General features: G+C 45.0%; 1 protein-coding gene across 2 annotated transcripts in view; it reads right to left on the reverse strand.

The window, feature by feature from the left end:
- DDHD1 (DDHD domain containing 1) overlaps positions 1 to 15,575 on the reverse strand; it is a 37,115-nt gene extending 21,540 nt beyond the window's left edge. The window contains exons 1-4 of one of the 2 annotated variants that reach the window (XM_065839811.2): positions 14,774 to 15,575; positions 5,679 to 5,852; positions 2,688 to 2,789; positions 413 to 541 (exon numbers count right to left, since the gene is read on the reverse strand). In XM_065839811.2, coding sequence (XP_065695883.1) covers positions 413 to 541; positions 2,688 to 2,789; positions 5,679 to 5,852; positions 14,774 to 15,473 — 1,105 coding nt within the window. In that variant the 5' untranslated portion in view covers positions 15,474 to 15,575. The remainder of the gene's footprint in view (positions 1 to 412; positions 542 to 2,687; positions 2,790 to 5,678; positions 5,853 to 14,773) is intronic. The other variant, XM_065839812.2, reaches the window with a different exon arrangement.
- Between the last annotated feature and the right edge of the window lie 5,000 nt (positions 15,576 to 20,575).

Raw genomic sequence — 20,575 nt, forward strand, 5'->3', positions numbered from 1 at the left:
TAACAAACTGCATAAAAGCAAGAGCTGGTGAGAGGAGAAGGTATGACCCTGTATTTAAGGAATGAATTACGGTATGCAAGTACACAGTGGTGAAGTCAAGGTTGCAAAGGAACTGTAATTCTTATATTGCAGACACTAGACTGCTGCTGTAATATTTTCATATACTTATTAGGTAATGCTACCTGCTGCATCCAAAATAATCATAAAATACGTAATAAAAATAAGTCAGACTATTCACAATTATGCACAACAACCTAAGGACCCTAATATACTCCTCTGTGAAAACTGCAATGGTCAAAGTGGGTTAATCACACATTAAAACTTTAACCTTGAAATGTCCCTCTAGCATTAAAGCAACAAACTTAAAATGCTGGTATTTACAATGTTCTTTACAAACTCTGAGAAATCTTACCTTTGGAAAAGCCCAACTTCTGTGTAACAGTTCTTGCAATTTTAGATGTTGTTGCATCACTGTAAAGATAAACTTCGTCCACACTGTGCCAGTCCACATGGTTGCGACTCAACTTTAGACTATGAATAGCTGCAGCAAAAAGGAACAACATCTAATTAGATGGGTAAGAGGAAAAAAAAGTCTCTTTGAACAGAGAGAGAAAAGGGTAATCTACATACAGGTTAAAAATCTAGAGCTCCATTATAACTAAATCTATTACTTCTTACCTTGAAGTTTTTACATTTAGGACAAGCAGCTGTTTGGAGAGCACCTCTGAGGACATTTCACATCCTTCTCCTCCCACCCTCATTTTAGGATGGTAGGTTTTCAAAATATTCCCTTAGCTGAAAACAAAAACCAGGGGGAGGCAGGGCAATGCATCCCAAAATACTGGAGGCTGGTGTGATGACCAAGTAGCTGCCCCATGCACTATTTTCACCAGAAAAAGAGCATTTTCACTCCTGTCTTTTCTTTCCTGTGTATGAGCAGTGAGAACCCAATTCTGACTGTCCACTGCAGTAACACAGAGGCTTTCAAGGCTCCAGTACTAGAAGGCTCCGTGGCATTTCTACCCTTTCAGAAATATCTAGGAGATGGAAACGCAGCTCAATGAGAAAGCCTCTGAATGAGTAATTTCTGGCATGGAACAGAATCTCGCTCTTCCAAAAGCCACTAAGAGCTCTAGTGGGTTTTTTTTTGTGCAGTTATTGTGTTTTCCACATTTGAAACTGATTGAGCTCTGGGACCAACCTCGTGACACACTGTCCTATTGTCGGGATTAAGCACAGCAGGCACAGTTTAATGCAAGTCAGAATCTCTCATCTAAGGCTTAAGAGATTGCTTGAGCACACACGGCTGAGAGCATCACTTGGCTGCTATTGTTCTTCCTTAAACTCAGAAGTTCTGGTATGTAAACCCGAAATACAGCTGTAGATTTTAAAACCTGTTTTTAATTTATTTAAAAACAAACGCAAAGCCATTAAAAAGGCTATTCCTCTTAATTAAATTGGGCTGCTTCACATTGCTGTCATTTTAATAACGCACTTCGCCACCTCTTAATTCATCAGTGTCACTGTTTGTTATGCAAGCACCTACTCTTAATTTTTTAATTCATTAGCACAACTGAGCAGGATCTGGAAAAAAATATACAAAATAATTTCAAAATTACAAACACAAAACAAAAGGCAGAAGTATTTTTTTATTGCTCCAGATAGTAGTTATGCTTATTCGCCTTTAACAGAATTCAGTTCCACGTGTGAGAAGAAGCAGGAAAAAGTTTACTAGTAAACATTTTGATTTCAGGCATTTTCATTTGGACCCAATTATAGAAAAATAGAACCGAAAGAAGTCAAAAGGCAAACATTTATGCATGTCAAAAGAAATTCTTACACTTTACAATATCCCCAGGAGCTAAGGGTGTGACAAGAATAACTCCAAACCACCCACGTGCATTTACATTTCAAATTGAGGGTGCAGCTTTCAGAAATGTGGTTCCACAGTCACTGAAGTCAGTAAAAGTTTAATCACTACTGGCTTTAATGGTAGCAAAGGAATCAGTGACAAGGACTTTTGAGCCTTCTGCAATCATTAATGGCTCCTCTAAGATCTACTCCCACTTGCAGAAACAAATTTGCACATCAGCTGCTGCCAAGTCCAAAGTTGCTTTCTGCAACCCAGCAGCCTTTATTGGGTATTCTATACAGTTTCTCCGTTTTATATCGTGCGTCCAAAGCCTCGTGTCATTCTGGTACTTATAAAAAAAGCCAAAGTAAAAATAATTTACAACATAAAATTAAAGATGTGTGCGTTATTTAAAAAAATAAACCAAAACGTTATCTAGTATAAACCTTCATTTCCTTCTCTGACATAATTTCTCTTACACCAGGTCTGGTGTGCTTCTAAAAAAAGTTGCTTTTAGTTTATTGAAAAAGCCAAACCACGTATAAAGAGTGTAAGAAACAAATGTTCACGATTTTCACAGTCACATTTATAATAAGGATTACAGCACGATACTGTTAGCGTCTACTTTTCTCTCAGATTCACAACACTTCTACTTTTCTTCTAAGATCTACGATGCTTTCTGCTTCTCTTTGGAAGAAAATGGCGTGAGCACAGCTCAAGAAATTGAAGCATGTAAATCTAACACATTTAACTGATACAAGCAAACTAGAATTTAATAAATTTAATTTTCCTAAACTAGGAGCACTACAAAAAAAGAAATCTACAATTACTGTACCTTGGGAACGCTTGCGCTTAAGACATGCAGCATCTGAATTCTCCTTATATCCTCTCCATTTGAACAAAGAAGGGAGGGAGAAAGGAGGGAGGTAGTAGAGAACTAAAAGTAAAAACACTGAGCTTCAAAGTAAAATTTTTAAAAGGGGTGTCAATTTTTATTCATTAGTATTACCGTTTTTAGAAAAAAAAACATAAGAAAAAGTTGGCATATTTACTGAAAAAGTAGATACACTTAAAAAACTGGGTTTGCAGCAAAAGTGTCAGGTCACGTAAGCCAAATTCATTTTCTTCACTCTTTATAAACAGTTAGGACATCACAACAAAGCTAAGGCATTAGTAAAAGACAGCTGGAACACAGTGTAATCACACTCACTAAATGCCTTTGCATTTACTTGTACAAAAGCACAAACGCTCTGTTCGTATAGGGTAGAACACAGCAACCCTTCCAAACTGTACACTGAACATTCTGGAAAAACAAAACCAAACTCCATTTCAAGCACAGCTCTATTATTTTCCCCAAAGAGGCAAGTCCATAACTTTTATTAGACTTTCAATCGTCTTATTTAATTCCTCGTGAGGATACTGAAATATTGCACAGCAATTCAAACGCTTCTTTTTTTCAGGGACTTACGTATTGGTGCTGTGTGGTTATGGAAGAAATATTAAGGTAAGCGAAAGCTGTTGCTAAGGAGCAGGTGAGGTTATATGAATGGGGAGAAGCTGCTCGTGGCACTTACACAACAGAATTATATTGACTGTTAATTCTGTTATGATGGATGTTCCTAAGCAAAGCTGGAAGAGAGGTCCTGCAAATCTATGACTTCTGTGTTACTGCTCTGTGGGCCCTCACTCATATAAATCATCTTAATTTCAAAATGCTTTAGCCTCAAAAACCTGATATAGTCACAAGAGCGTGTTTAAATCCAGTGAGAAATCACAAGGCTCCAGCCTGACTTCTGAATGCACCAAGTCATTAAGCTGCAATTAACTGAAATCAGTTAGTCTGCTGGAGAGCGGGGAGAAATGCAACATAATGACATCTTCCCTGACAAACACCAGGAGTTATTAATACTCTATAATCCACACTTATGCCAGTACAATAAGTGATATTCCATGCTTGAGGCAAGGGCTTCGAGCACCCCAGCAATGCTGGTCCAGGACCCACATCTTCACCCCCTCAGCTAACAGCTCTGCCAACAGATGCCTCAATACAGATGGAAATTGAGTATATTACTGTTGCACATCAGTTTTCTAGAGAGGAAAATTAGGCTTATAGCTACTGCACTTGGAACTTAATGGAATAATTTCATTTACAGAATAGTTTGCTGGCTGAGGGAACTCAAGAAGAATATACACAGGAAATCGAAGTACAAGAATAAAGTCTTCTGTACAGTGAGACTGGTCCAACACTGAAAGAGATTGGCCAAAGTTGTGGAGCCTTCATTGCCGGAGATGTTTGAAACCCCACTGGAACATCCTGAGCAACCTTCTCTCATTGTCTCTGCAGCTTTGAGAGAGAAGGTTGGACTAAATCTCCAGAGATCCCTTCTGATCTGCATGACTGTGATTCTATCATGTGAATCTGGCTTCCCCATCTAAAGGATAACTTTGCCAGCTGTGATAAAAATTCATTGTTAATATAAGCTGGTTATGAACAGAAAAAATTTCCTTTGAAATCTAAGGCAAAACAAACTATTCCAAACACAATTTTTATAGATTTTGTGGCATCTAACCACATGCTGAGACTCCGCAAGAAAAACCAATAAGTTTATGTCATTTCAAAATCAATGCATTAAAAAAACATTCATGCTGATTCTGACTCACAGGATTCTTTTTTTTCTACGTTTCTTATCATCTTTCACAGAATCATAGACTTGACCACAGGATAATTTCTGTCGAAGGTCTGCTGGGGTTCATCTGCTTCAATCCTCTACACTGAGCAGGATCAACTTTTGAGTTGGGTTCAATTTCATGTTTGGATCAGGCTGCTCAGGTGATTTCCAGCTGAATTTTGAGCATCTCCCTGTGCACATACAATGAACTATGTCTATTTCTATCCTACTATCACATATATTAAGTTTTCAGCTTCACTTCATCCTAATTAAATGAACATTCCTGAAAAAGATGATGGAGCACCAGATGATAGGTATTCAACTATATTTATGATACTAACAGCTAATGAAACAGAGATAGCAAATCCGAGGCTGCTAGAGGATATGATTTATACTAGGGACCAGTAGATGACGTTTCCTTTGAACTTTGATTTACCACGTACCAGGCAGCTGTGGAGCTCTTGGTTAGTGGAAGCTCATCAAGTGACAAGCAGCAAATAGAAGCAAAGTGTGAAAGCCAAAAATATTGAACTTTTGCTGTGCCATACTGACCCTAATTAACTAATTCAACAGCAATTTCAGAAGGCTGTTCTTAAAAACATTAATTGCATTTGTCTGAGATTCCCAAAACCAGTTACAGAATGTCCTCAGCCTGCTCATTAAAATATAAGGGCTTCCATAACAGAATGAATGCTCAAGATTTACTATAGCCGAAATCTACTCTAATAAAAATCACAGGCTGAAATAGGATGGAAAACGAAATGCGATCTGTAAAACTGATACTCCCTTTAGGGCTGAATTAGGAATGCTGGCCAGAGAGTTAATAGCCACTTTGCATTTGGACACTGGCTCTTCTTGTCCCATCAAGAGATTTCAGTTTGAAGCAAGATTTTGAACACAATTAAAAGACATGAAATACAAACCAAAATGGGAACAAGAAGTTTATCCACAAATATAATTTTTATGGTGTTCATCAAATGTGCTGCGGCAGGAAATCCTGCAGCATCGAGATGCACTGAAAAATGGGAGAGCCAACTGATGCTTATAACAATGTTCCCTGCTACACAGGATGGAAAACCATCACAGGCGACATTTGCAAAACAGACTTCAACTTTCCAGAGAACATACTATAAAAACAGTGATCTAAACAATCTTACCCTCCTTCCCATCAACAGGTTTTGATACTTCCACATCAAAGCTTTCCTGCAGCTGTTGGCCTTTGAAGCATTTGAGGTGCTCCTGTTCTATCAGGTTACTTTCCTCCTCTTCCAGAGGTTGCCACGTTCCATCAATAAACCACTGGCCACGCATAACTGGGATCTTTTCTGTTTCTGAAAAATCAAACAAGAGGGTTTTGGTTGTGTTTTTTGTTTGGTTGGGTTTTTTTAATGCAACAAATCACAAACTGACAGAGCAGGTAAGTGGGGAAGGGAATTCTCTCTGGGATTTGATGAAAAAGTTACACTCCCACTGCTGGGACCCCACACAAGGGAACCACAAACACCTCCAGAAACACCACCGCTTCTTCCCATGGGGCTGAAATGAGCAGGGAAACTGGTGTGAACTCACAAACAGCTGAGCTAACGAGGCCAAGTTTTCAGAATGTGCGTGAGGATGCGAGGGATGGACAGAAAGACACAGATTCTGCAAAATTTACTAAGCCTTAAGTTCAAACAACAGGCCAGCATTACTGGGATAGACTCCTCTCTACCCAGATGCCTTGTATTTTCAAAATATTAGGAACTCATACTCCTATATAAAATTTGACTGATAACAACCACTGGTTTCAACGTTATCAAGAGGGTGCAGAATGAGGAGATACAAACCCACTGATGCCTGCCCTTGCTGCAGGGAGCCTTGTTTCCTTTGGGAATTGCAATAGCCCAAATTAACACTCAATTAGCATTAAGAGTGATTTTTAAAAAGGAAAGGTGATTTTTCTTTTTTAATAAAATCAGTCTTTCACCGCGGGTTGTTTTCGGTCATTGCCATTCTGCTTTCAGTGCTCCAAATCAGAAAGTTTGGAGCCCAGCATTTGTTTAGTTCCCCAAAGCAGCTAAGAACTCAACCACAAAAGGAGAGACTCAAAAAAAGGAGATAAGGGAAAAATATAGGCTTCAGTACTCAAAGATGTGTTCCTGCCTGGAAGGTGGGAAAATATCTGGTAAGGAGATCTTGGAAAAGAAACAATAGATGCAAAGAAACAGAAAAGGAAAATTAGGTAAAAAACAAACAAGGAACAATAGAGAGCGTGGATATTTCATAAGCCAAGAAAGGGATCTATCTCACCATGTTCTAGTATTTCAAGGTTGGCTACAAAGAAGATGGAGATTCCGTTTTTACCAGGAGTCCCGTGGAAAAGATGAGGGGCAACGGGGACAAGTTACTCCGGAGGAGATTCTTCATGTGAGAACACTTGGCCATTGGAAAAATCTCCCTAGAGACGTGGTGGATTCTTTGAAGATCAGCTCCACAGGGTGCTGAGCCAGCTTGTCTCAACCGTGCTTTGCCAAGAAAGGTTGGACCAGATGATCCCTTCCAACCTGGGATTGTGTGAATCTATCTGATCTGTCACCAGACCGGTACAAATGCAGCTGGACGAGGTGACCCAGCCAAGGCCAGTGGTTTTTAGCCTGGTCACACCGCTCTGTTGGCACAGCCACATGCGCAGGTCACCAAAGCATCTGCTTCACATCTGCTCATTATGCTCGTGGGCACCAGGATACACCAGGAGTACCTTTCACACTAACTGCTTGCAGATGAGAACGTAATAGAGAACGGCAAGCACCTCCATAATGTACGTGGAACCTCTAAACTGTTCTGAATTCTTCATCCCTCAGACCGCTGGACCTACGAGCTATGAAAGGAAAAGGAAAATCTCCTTGCAATGATCTCCCCACAGAGCAAGCAACACACAAAACATTCCAAAGCCAATTCTGAAACCTTTCCCATAACAGATTCACAGAAAAACACTGTTTCTACAGTAGTAGAAATGACAATAATCTCTTAACACTATTAACAACTCTGGTCATGTTGGCCTGACCAAAACACAGAAGTAGCACAGGACCTGGTTCTGCCATTCAACTTCTCTGTGCACAGCTAAAATAGCAACTCCAAACATAAGCCAATTGTTATGCACTGAATTTGTAATGTTTTGGATGCTGCACCGGATGAATCCAGAGGTTGAGGTGTTCAAAAGACAAGGTGGTTTAATGAAAATGAATCCCAATGTTATCAGAAGAACAAAAAGGTCTGAGTGGCTTCAAACTGACACTGTCATTACAAATGAGAAAAAATTCAACTGTCTATGAAAACTTAAACTCATTTTGGAGCCTGCATCCCATCAATGAAGTGTGAAACACGAGTATTTAGTTTCCACAAAATGAAAATTAACTACAGCAATGTTAGTTGCCACCGCATACAGTAGCTTCTCATCATGAACTTGTCTTCACCTTCACTGTATTCCATTTTACACCTGCCAGATCTCTGCTTTTTTCAGTAGAGCTAATACACACAGATCCAGCGAGGTTGCCCTGACAAACAAAGCACTGTCTGTAGGAAAATAAATGAAATGCACATAATACGCGAGCGCAGATAAAGGATCCCATTGTTGCTGAAGCAATGACATGACTACGTCAGATGTTAATCCTTACTGGGAAAATCTGTAAGCAATTCCTTAATTCTCAACTAAGCATTCTGATGAGGTTCCATTCATGGAATCCATAACGAGATTTCTTTTTTTAAATAATAACCATATGAATACTATTTTGTACTCCAACTCAAGTGAACACAAGACACCTCTTTTTGAGTTTTGAGGGGCTTGATTTTCACGTGAGAATTTCCACCTACGTATTTCTAGAATTCTAAACATAAAGCATTAAGAAAAAAGGGGGGAAAAACTTCCCGTTAACATCTGTGTTTTCAAAAGTGAACAACGGTGGCTATAATGTTATATATTAGGCTGGATTTCAGTCCAGGTTACAGTTTAACTCAAATAATGATCATTATAACCTACTGATCCTAAAAGCCACCAGCAAAAGCAAAAGGTATATTAAAGGTATTAAGAATTACACTGAATACTCTGGATTTGGTGGGGAAATGAGGCGATTGCAACACAACAGATTTTTCAGTATAACCTTTTGACTGCAGAACACAGAAACACGATGCCTTTGTTTGATCTTGGACAGGTGCTGTTATTTCAGTATTTCTCTGCGATTCATCCAGAGAACTCGATGCAATCTACTACAGTGATCACTGTTAAAAAGTCATCATACAAAATTGCCATTTTAGTACCCAATTTCACTTACTCCGCCTTCAATAAATTCATTCACGTCCCGGATATTCAGATGATTTTAGAGAATTAAACACACAGATATTTACCTCACGTTGTAATTTAACTTCTTTTTAATTGCCAATAGAGAATTCCAAATCCATAAAACAAAGTATTCTTTATCTTTGTCCCTAAAATCTTGATCCCTGGGACAGGATTTGCCCTGATTTCTTCACTGCCTTAAGTCTTACGCCACATAATCTGCAGTTGGCAATGCCTCAAGTAGAAATACACCAATGTATTTGGCTGGTTATACACTTACATGGTTTATTTATACAATGATTTCTAAAGACATTTGAATGGCAGGGATTACAAGCCGATGAAAGGCACTTTGTTTTCATTAGTCACACATATTTTACCCTTTAGAGGAAAATAGTTTAAGAGATGTAGACTGTACCAAAGGACTTATTTATTTTGGAAAAAAAAAGGTAATTTTTTTCCCCCTGAAAATCCAAAAAATAAAAGAATACAAGGACTAATGCGAAGGAACAAGAAGCAATTTGTATTACGATAATCGCCTAAATCCGCTGAAGAACAAAAACGATGTTAAAATACTGTATGCAACATACACAGATGCAGTAATTTTTATATCTATATATACACCCCAACTACTCCTCTCTTGTGAATACACTTAAACTGCGTGATCGCATCCACTGAGGTCTCAGGAGATCTCAGTGAACACAAATTGCATGAAAAAGTATCGTAAGCCATCAGGACACAGCATGAAAAGCAATAACTGTGCAGAATTTACCTTCATTTTTCTTCTTCTACTCCTACACCTATGTTAGAATCTGTCTCCTGTCACCACATTGGTTGAAATGGTATATACCTACATTTAAATGTTGCACAGCTCAAGCGGTGGCTCACATTATTTTACCTTATTTGATTCAGAACTAAGAAAGCTGTGGCAAAACCAAGACGATATAGAAATACTAACTAAAGGTTAACAAACAGAGGTTAAATATGTAGTCAAAAGGAGATTTGTTTTGGAAATACTACCTGAAAGACAGACATAACCAATTATAACAGAGGAAGATTTAGCAAACTTCTGTTTCATTGCTTCAAAGCTGAGGTCCTGTTCAGATGGCTTGGTGGTAAAGTCCTGGAGTTTTTCATCAGTCTCAAGACAGCAATAACCTGTTAGATCTTATTTGTGGGTGAATTGTTAATATAATTAATTAATAATTAATATAATATTCAAAGGCTCAGAAATTTAAATTAAAGCTTGTGTTTTGCTGAACTGACAATCCAAATTTCCCAGCTCTCCAAGCCCAAAGCCAAGAGGTTGGACATGAAACACAAGCTCATAAAATGCATTCAGCTTGAGATGTTTTTCAGTGTAGTAATTTCAGATTCCTGCTTTTCAGAGCAGTAATTTCTGTTCCTTAAATTTCATTTCCTTATTATTACAGTTGCAAACAATTTGCAGCGCGTGAGCACGTCTGCGCAAGCTGAAGGTGACTTTGAGGCCCTCGTTCTGCAAAAGCTCAGGGGCAGAAGCTTTTCACAAGATGCTCACGGCTGCCTCTTCTTCCACTTTACAAATCAGCTCACAGGGAGCTTAACAAAGAAAACAGAGGCCCTTGGATGCTCCTTTCAGTCCAAGCTTAAATGCAGCTGAAATAGTTTTTAAAAGCTGCCCAATTCCAGTCTGAGCATACAAAGTTTGAAGTGAACAGCCAGTGGTCCACTCTGTATTCACAGGGTATTTCCAGGCTAAGGTCAGTAAAATATCTGTTATATCAGTACAGTAGATCTTACATCTTCGCTCAGTAACTGTCACAGTAAACAAATTACTTTTTAAATGCAGCAACAGGTATTTTACTTAATGGAATTCTGTGACTATTAGGTACAAAAACATGCACGTTAAAGAACAAATTAAAAAGCCACTCTTAGCAAACCTGTGTCTGGGAGTGGAGTATTTTAACCTTCCCTAAAAGACAGTGCTCCACGGATTCCCCAAATGGTTGTAGAAACATGTAACTTTGTTGTTGCTTCTCTCCACATACTACCACATTTTACAAAAGCCCTACTTCAACTTTGAAGGCTATCATTGCAAGATAGATGTTGGCTTAGATGATGAGTGTCCCCAGCAGTCAGAATTCAAACTGGAGAACACGCTGGCATGAAGAATTCTTTTAATGAGGGTGGTGAGAGCCTGGCTCAGGTTGGCCAGAGAGGTGGTGGCTGAACCATCCCTGGAGACATCCCAGGCCAGGCTGGACGGGGCTCTGAGCAACCTGAGCTGGTGAAGATGTCCCTGCTCATGGCAGGGGTGGCACTGGATGAGCTTGGAAGGTCCTTTCCAACCCAAACCATTCTGTGATGATGACCACCTGCACACTGAAAGTTGACTGATTTATAAGAAAACTCTTCAAGAACTAAATACAAGCAACTTGAAAATGTAACCATCAAAATAAGCAAGGGAAAAGCAAATACCAGCCAGGGCAATAGTTGCATGGGACAAACTCGCAATCTAAGGAACAGGAGAGTCGCACAGAAGTCCACAGGCTGCAGATTCAACAGACTCACCCAGGACTTTGAAAACTAGACTGAGTAACTTGATAGAGAAATGGTTGTAAAGTAGCCCTCTTCAACTGGGAGGGCAGAAAAGGGCTGGATAATCTCAGAAGATTCAAACAGAAGACCCTTGAATAAAATATCACTCCTTGTTATGTCCACAGAAGACAAGTTAATAAATTGGAGCTGGGCTGCTTCTTATCTGGAAGCCTACACTAATAATTTTAGTCCTCTTGTGCCATCTTAGCTAGTTCTGCAATACTAATTAAATAAATCCCAGAGGTCACAAGGTAAGGATAAAATTCTCAGTAATTAATCTGCTCATATTGTAACTCAGCCTGATATTGCTGATGTTACAAACGAAACCTGAGATGAGCTTAAGATGTCTGAAGATGTGGATTGAAAAAATATTTCAGCACATGCCAAGCTACAATCAACATTTCCCTGTCATTACAATGCCACGACATCTGAAGAACTGTCAGCACGTTCAATATTGTAGCTGTGAGGTAACAGCCTTCCCTGAAGCATGGCTCATAGGTGAAAAGGAACAACAAAACAGGCAAGAACAAAGACGAAAGCTTTTGACCTTTGCTCTGAACCGAAAACGTGAATCAGCAAAACCAGATAGCAGTTTCTGTGCTCTTTCACGTGCACCTCAGCATATTTTAAGTCAGCTGTACTCATCACACTTCGCACTTGTGCAATCAGAGAGTGAAATTCTCCTCCCTTACTCACGGGTTTCACTAGTGTGAGATCTGCTTTGCCACCACCTGCTCCCTCCCACACTATAGCAAACTGATGTAGTAGCTACCTTTTGGATCCAAAAACGACATGAACACTATCAAATGGGAATAATTTGGGAATAACAGCTATACGCAGGCCTTCAAAAGCACAGATGACACTGAAGCCTCGGGATCTGACCTTGCTGTCTTCTCAGGTCCAGACGCAGCACCTGGGAGGAAAGAACTGGAAAAAAAGCAAGAGTGCTCACGTACACAGAGAACAGAAGCAACGCATGTGCAAGCGAAGGAGAAGTCTGACCAGAACACACCGACAGACCCTCAGAACACCAAAAGTTAATCTTAGTATTGTGAAGAAGCGGACCTGCTAATAAAAAAAGACTCGAGCACTCTCCTTAATCAGCTTTCTGGGGACTAGAAAACATCCCTGTCATTACTCTTCTCAGGAGCATGTGTTTATTTCTCCCCTGCCTAGCACAGCTTCTGGTGCTAACCTCTGGGAATGTCTCCTTCCAAGCATCAGAAATCATCTCTGCACAGCGTATGGCGAAGCATCTGCTCCTCAGGCTTAACGAGACTGAATCAGCTTCCCAAATGGACAAAGCACAGGGTCAAGAAATTAAACCTTTAAGCTGCTGATGAGTACAGCCTCACGCTCCCATCACCAGGAGCAATCCTGCCTCACCTGACAGCTTCACTTGCTCTCCTCTCTCTCTGCGGCACAGTGACAAGAGGGATGGCAGCAGTTTCTGCATCCCTGAGATGAGTTGCATCCATCTCCTCCCAGCAACCATGTGGCAGATGCATCAAGCAGCAGCAGCAGAGGTTTCAGGGTGGTGATGGGGAGAACCACCTTCGCTTTCTGCTCACGGAGCTGGGCCCAGGCTCCTCTTTAACTCCAAACACTTGTGGACCAAGACCTCTGCTCACTGTTCGAGCTGAGTGTCTGTTTGCAGGGGCAACAATTTCAAAGACAAATTGTCACACCACAAGTGAATTGTACCACCTGGTATTGTGATTTATGGCTCTCCCTCTCGTAAAGATGCTGAGAAAGAGGGGAAACCACTAAAGGCCCCAGTCTTCATATTTGCTGCTCTGAAACAGTTCTGCTGCTCCATGACAACTCCCACCTGAGCCTCAAAAATACGCAGAGGGGATAAGAAAAACCTGCCTACGCACGTCTCCAAGGTTCACGCCAGGACAGTGTCATGCTGAGCCACTCTGCACCTCTCGCTCTATACCACAATATTGCCCTTGAAGGAATGCAGGCGGAAAGCAAGTTCTCAGGGACAGAGGGTGAGCAGTGTTGTGTCTGCTCCAGGAGAGCAGATGCCCAATTATCCATTGAGACCATGGGAGACATTCCTTCCAAAGGAAGGGGTGGAATAGCTGAGGTGTCCACTTGTCTTTCATCTCTGTTCCCCAAGGTCCTCTCTCATCCAGCACAGTACAAATGAACATAAAGGGAATAGTGGGAGATGGGGTGCATCACCACCTCACTTTGAAGTTCAGGGGGTGAAGCAAATTCTCCACTCTTGGAAGGGTAAGAAGTAAGAACTGTGCACATATCTGAGATGCCTGTTGCATCCCCTCCAATAAAAAGGGGGAGAAGTCCCATTTCATTCCCCCTCCCAGTGGACAGGTGATAGGGAAAGAAAGATGAAGCACAATATCAAGACTTTACTAGTGGAGAGGACAAGGGTAGCAGAGGGGAAGCCAGGTATTAACCTCCTCTTCCATCACTCCTCACCGAAGGAGAGGGATGAGAAGCGTGCATGTAGCAGGGTGGCAGCAAACTCCTTCTGAAGGAAGGGTGTGCATGTTGGGGAAGGAGGTGAGCGCTGAAGGCAAATCTCCACTCTCTCTCACCCTTTGTTTAGGAAAAGGGAAGCACAAGCAAGAAGGGTCTCAGTCACCTTCCCTCCCACTTTCTTCTGTATGTGTCAAGAAATTAGAAGATGACCAGACCTCCCTTTCCCATGACTCCATATGCCAGTGTGAATGCCAGATTCTTCCTTTCCTTCAGGTGCATGTGCACAGTGGGGTGAGAAGAAAAGGTGCCCAGTTCCCTTCGCAAATGGGAGTGGGTGAAGAGGTGCCCAGTACACCCTTCTCCCATGACCCTGCATGGGGTTTGAGGGTTACCCAGTGCCTTTCATCCTTCAGGTGTGTTGGGGGAGGATGTTCAATGTCCCCCTTCTCAAGTGTATACTGAGCGATGTCCACAACACTCCCCTTACGGGTGTGCCTGGGACGACAGAAGGCCCACGCCACCATTCCCCCACAGGTTTGAGCCTTGCAAGGGGAATGACCAGTCCTTCCTTGCTCAGGTGTGTATGACAGATGGGCACCAGCATTCCCTCTCCCTGGAGAACGTTTTGTCCTGCATCCCTTATACTCAAGCACACAGGGGCAGCAACCAGTGCCCGGTCTCCTTGGCCAGGTCGGTGTGATGGGGAGCACTCAGACCCCTACGGGGGTACAGGAAGGGCCACCCGGTGTCCCCATCGGGGGTCTGTGTGCACAGCGTCCCTTGTTGGGGAGAGCAGGAGGCAGCCCTGCCGCCCCCCATGGTTTCGGGGCGAGGACCCCGGGACCCCCTGCTCCTCACGGGAGGGAAGAGGAGCTCCCCGCTCCCGGCGGGAGGGACGGCGGCACTCACCATTCCAGTACACGGGGTAGCTCTCCGCGTTCGCCACGTCCACCTCGTAGAGCCCGCTCCGGACGCACACCGGCTCCACCGCCGCCGCCGCCTCGCCCTCCCGCGGCTCGGCCGGGCCGCCGGCTCCCAGGGCTCGGTACGCCAGCTCGATGCGCAGCGAGTCGTAACCGATGAAGGGCTTCCAGGTTTTCCGGTCCTCCCGGTAGAACCAGCGCACCTCCTCGGCGCCCAGCTCCCGCACCACCTCATAGCGGGGCCGGCCGCCGCCCGGCCGCCTCCTCTCGGGCAGCCCGGTCGCCGCCAGGGAGAAGCCGCTGCCGCCACTCTCGCTGCTCGCCAGCCCCGCGCCCTCCACCTCGCCGCCCGTGCCCGTGGAGTAGCGCAGCGAGGCGTCGGACTCGGCCTCGTCGAAATCGACGCCGGCCTCGTCGCTCAGGCTGGGCTCCCGCGGCGGGGCGGCCGCCGCCTCGGGCTCCCCCTCCGAGGAGGAGGTGGAGAAGGCGGCGCGGAGCGGCGGTGCGGGGCGCTGCTGGGGGCGGCGGGGCGGGCGGGCGAAGGGATGTTGCACGGCGCGGCTCGTCGCCGCCTCCGCTTCCTCTTCACCGCGGGCCGGCTGTTCGTAGCAACCTCCGCCGTAACCGCTGGCTTCGCCCGGCGCGTCCCAAGCGCCCTGCGGCGAGCCGGGCTCGGGGTAATCCATGCCGCAGCGCGCCCAGCCCGCCGGTGCCGCCTCACCTCACCCCGGCCGCCCCCTCACCGCCCCGCGGTGCCGCAACCGCCGCCGGCTCTGTCCGGACGGGGGCGGTGCCGCACTGTCACGCGCGCCGTGACGCGACCGGGGGCGGGGCGGCGGCACGCGCGACGGCGGGGAGGGGGGGGCGTGAGGGGCACTCCGAAATACAGCGTGTTAGTGTGTGAGACACCCCGAACAGCCTACAGCCCTGCCTGTGTGTGTGAGACACCCCGAAATACAGCCTGTCAGTGTGCGAGACACCCCGAACAGCCTACAACCCTGTGTGTGTGTGTGAGACACCCCGAAATACAGCCTGTCAGTGTGCGAGACACCCCGAACAGCCTACAGCCCTGCCTGTGTGTGAGACACCCCGAAATACAGCCTGTCAGTGTGCGAGACACCCCTGTGTGTGTGTGTGAGACACCCCCAAAAACAGCCTGTCAGTGTGTGAGACACCCCCAAACACAGCCTGCAGCCCTGGTGGTGAATTTGACACCCCCAAACACAGCCTACAGCCCCATCGGTGTGTGAGACACCCCCAAACACAGCCTACAGCCTCACGTGCATGTGTGAGTCGCCCAACAGTTAGAGCCCCAACTCTGTGTGTGCATGTGAGACACCCCCAAACACAGCCGTGGCTCTTGGTGTGACAGGCACCTTGAACTACAACCTGCGTGTGTGAGACCCCTAAAACCCAGCCTGCTGCCTCGTGGACATGAGTGACACCCCATGACACAACCCTGGCCCTCTACATGGCTGGGGCACCCAAAAGGACAACCTGTGGCACCACAGGTGGGCGAGACACCCCAACACACACCCTGCAGCCTTGTGTGTGAGTGATGGGCACCTCCAAAACACAAACCACAGCTTGGTGTGATCATGGCAGGTGCTCCTAAAACAACCCTCTCTGAGTGTGGACAACACCCCCAGGACACAAACTGTGGCCTGATGTGGGTGACAGACACTTTAAAGCACATTTTGTACCATGAGTGAGACAACGCATGTCCTGCAGCCCTGTGGGGGATTGGTGTCCGTGTGTGAGACACCCCCAGCACTCATCCTGCTGCCTTGGGGAGGTATTTGATACCCCCAGCACTCATCTTGCTGCCTGGTGGGAGTGTTGGTGTCAGTCTATATGTGTTGCTCTCTACAGCCTACCCGGGGGGTCACTGAGGTTTGACCTGCAAATGCAGGTGTCAGGCCCAACACACACATTGTAACTTAACAGGGCGAGTGTGGTACACACATACAAAATAGAGACAACCCCAGCCAACACCCTGCAGCATGCCAGGAAGTACCGGGGTTCATGTACGGGGGAAAGTGAAGCCTTCATCACACTCCTCAGCACCTGATGGGGGTAACCTGTTAACCTCCATGTGTGCTGTGGATGTTGCACCCTGTGACTACCAAAGTGCAACAGGGGTCTCTCCTGTGTGCGTGCAACACTAACCCCCATGCCAAGGAAATCCTGCAGGCTAATGGTTGACGACCATACACAGGGTGATCCTGTGCATGAGATGTCCTCTCCCAGCTAAACACCCTGATGGCCCGCCAGGGAGAGGTGGTCAGGTTTGTCCTCTTCTCGTTGGTGTGACACTTAATTTTCTCTTCAGCCAGGCATTTCTTGGTAATGTAGGGGTATGTGTGAGACAGGCTATGCGAGTGCTGCAGCACTGGCACAGGCTGCCCAGAGAAGCTGTGGGTGCCCCATCCCTGAAAGTGTTCAAGCCCAGGCTGGACTGGGCTCTGAGCAACCTGTTCTAGTGGAAGGTGTCCCTGCTTATGGCAGGGGTGTGGAACTAGATGATTTTTAAGGTCCCTTTCAACCCGAACCCTTCTATGATTCTATAAACACACAGCCTGTGAACTTACATGGGGCAACAACTTGGGGTCACCCTTGCATGAGAGATTACCCAATCATCCAAACACTAGCTATGTCCTCCAAAACTGGAGAGGCTGGGTTTCACCTGTGCTTGTTTGTGTGTGAGAGCGAGAAAGAGCCAGCTCCATCCCCAATACATGCTTTGTAATCAACAGGAGAGGGTGCTGAGATGCGTATCTGTGTGATAAAACACCTGGCAGCCTGTAGTGGGGGAAAGGATGACGCAGGATGCCCCCGTTTTACACCTGTGTGAGACAACTCCCCATCTCAACACCTGCAGCTGAGAGAGGGGCAGTGATGGATCACCTCTGCGGTGCCAGTTCCCCTCCATCCTTTCTCATGGGCTGAGGGTTGTTGTGCATGTGGGAAAGAGAGAGACTCCCAGAAACACACCCCAGCTTACAGGGGTGGGGTGGCCTGTTTATGAGACACCCCCCCTTTTTGCAACATGCCCAGGAGGAAGGAGGTGGTGAGTGGGTATGTAAGTGATACTCCTATCTCACCTACAGCTCAAAGGGCGAGGGAGATGATAGCTGCACATTTGACATATCTGTGTGTACAATGTCCCTGCTGCCTCGCTCATATACACATCACAGTCTGCATCCTCCAGCCATGTACACCCTACAGCCTGATGGGGGATGTGGCTGTGCACAGAGTGTACCCCCCACCCAACATTCACACACACACAGGGGAAGAGGAGACAACTGGAGATCATCTCTGAACAGCACTCACTGCCTGTGCTGGCTTGCAGTGGACGGCTGGGTTTTACTCCATCTAAAAGAGGCAGCTAAAGGGTACGTGTGTGTGCGTGTACAGTCAGAAAGCAGGAAGGAAGGCAGTTGACTGGGTGTTATATACATTTCATAGAAACATAGAATAGTTTGGGTTGGAAGGGACCTCCCCAGCTCCCCCAGTGCCACCCCTGCCATGAGCAGGGACATCTTCATCAGCTCAGGTTGCTCAGAGCCCCGTCCAGCCTGGCCTGAGATGTCTCCAGGGATGGTTCATCCACCACCTCTCTGGCCAACCTGGGTCATGTCCAGCATGAATCTCCCTCCTTTAGTTTAAAACCATCACCCCTTGTCCTATCACAACAGGCCCTGCTAAAAAGTCTGTCCCATCTTTCTTATAAGCCATTTTAAGTACAGAAAGGCTGCACTAAGGTCTCCCTGGAGCTTCTCTTCTCCAGCTGAACACCCCAGCTCTCTCAGCCTGTCCTCCCAGCAGAGCTGTTCCAGCCTCGGATCATTGCTGTGGCTCCTCTGGCCCCTCTCCAGCAGGTCCGTGTCTGTCCTGTGCTGAGGACCCAGAGTACAATACAGGTCCTTCTGTGCCCCCATCCCTAAATGTCTATATGTGTCATTTTCCTTGATATACAGCAAAACGCCCCATATAGCCCTGTACATCGACTATGGAAAAAAACCCAGCAGGGTACAGTGCATATGTTCCCTGATTCTCCATCTCCTACACATTCTGCTTGTCTCCATCCTACAGTCTCCTGCGACAAGGGGACTTCTGTGCATTGCACATCATTGTATGTCCAAAAATAGGTTTGTGCTCTACCTCCTACATCCACTTCCAGCAAGGGAATCCTGTTAATGGAGTGTGTTAAAACACAGAGAGAGGCCAGATTAAGTTCAGGCTGGAAGGCTAGGTGAAGCTTTTAAAAATGCTCGCTGCTGGTGTGTTGTTTCCCTGAGTCATTATAATCATGCTGAAAGGCTGTACTCAGGTCCTCAAATGCATTGGCAACACTTTTCCGTCCTAAAAGCTCCAAGAATTTTGTTAGCATCCATGAGTCCACACCGCAGCAGTTTTATGTATGCTTGTTCTACCTTTGCAAATAAAGAGAGGAAAAAGAGACGATATAAACAAGGTACAAACAAGAAGTCGGGGAAGGAGGCTGTGCTAGGGTGTTTGACCACATTGCTTCAGCAACAGGGATGTGATCTGTTTGTTTAACTTATCTTTTGCATTTCTAATGAACTCCACAAGGCAATATCTCCATGATGCCTGTCCCAGATTTTTCTCCACAGTGGGGAAGAGAAAGGGAATGTTACTTACATTGTGGATTCATAGAATCATTTTATTTGGAAAAGACCTTTAAGGTCATTGAGTCCAACCGTTAATCCAACCCTGGCACTAACCCATGTCCCTGAGAACCTCATCTCCACGTCTGTCCAACCCCTCCAGGGATGGTGACTCCACCACTGCCCTGGGCAGCCTGTTCCAATGCTTGACAACCTTGTAGGTTGCTTTGAAGACATAGATTGTAGAATTCGCGCTTTTTATCCTCATTTCCATGAAAGTCAGGTGGATTTCACCATCTTTTCTCATTCAACAAGCATTTTGCCCTTTTTCATGTCACCCCACTCGAATTCTTCCTTCTTTTGCTCTTTGTCTGAGTTCAAGGAGAGTTCATCCAAATGAACAAGGGGCACTTTAAATGTTCTTTATCTTTTTGATATATTTTTTTCAGATTGTTTGATTTCTTTCTTGATGTGCGTTTCCGGGGCTGTATGTCTGCTCTCCATATGGAGATGCTACATTTGTGTGCACAACCTCTCTGCAGACAACAGGCAGAAAGACTGAGCACTCATGGTTCATCATCATCAAGCTGAACCACAGCACAGAGAGTTGCGATGTGACTGTTCTTCATTACAGCCCTCTTGGAGTCCTATGGAGGCACATGGCCTGAAAACTGGTTTATTAAAGGCAAAGTGAAGGGAACTTCAGGTCCTGGAGCCCCTCTTGAAAGAGTCCTAATGGCTTTCACTTGGATTTTGTGAGGAAGGTCTTTGCTGAGGTAGGCTGGTATGGATGAAATTGAGAGCCCAGACCTCTCTCATTTGAGCTCAAAAGCAGAGTATTTTCCCCTCTTTACTGTAAGCAGCTCTGAGCTCACAGGTGTGGAGTATCTTGAAAATTTCTGATACGAGACAGGACCATCATCATGGAGTTACATGAAATAAAAAGTAAGACTGAATGTATAAACTTCATTTGTCTTCTTTACAGTGGAATAAAGGTGGAAGAATGTGTCTATATGGAAGTTTTAAAGGAAAGTTACATTTATTTTGAAGTGTCATTTATATAACGCTGTGAATTTTTGTGCAGATTTACAAGCAATGTATGCTGTGATCCTTCTATCATAAGACCTACACAGAAGACTTCCATAGCCATATATATA

The sequence above is a fragment of the Patagioenas fasciata genome, chromosome 5 (assembly GCF_037038585.1).
Source record: "Patagioenas fasciata isolate bPatFas1 chromosome 5, bPatFas1.hap1, whole genome shotgun sequence".
In the NCBI taxonomy this organism is placed as follows: domain Eukaryota; kingdom Metazoa; phylum Chordata; class Aves; order Columbiformes; family Columbidae; genus Patagioenas; species Patagioenas fasciata.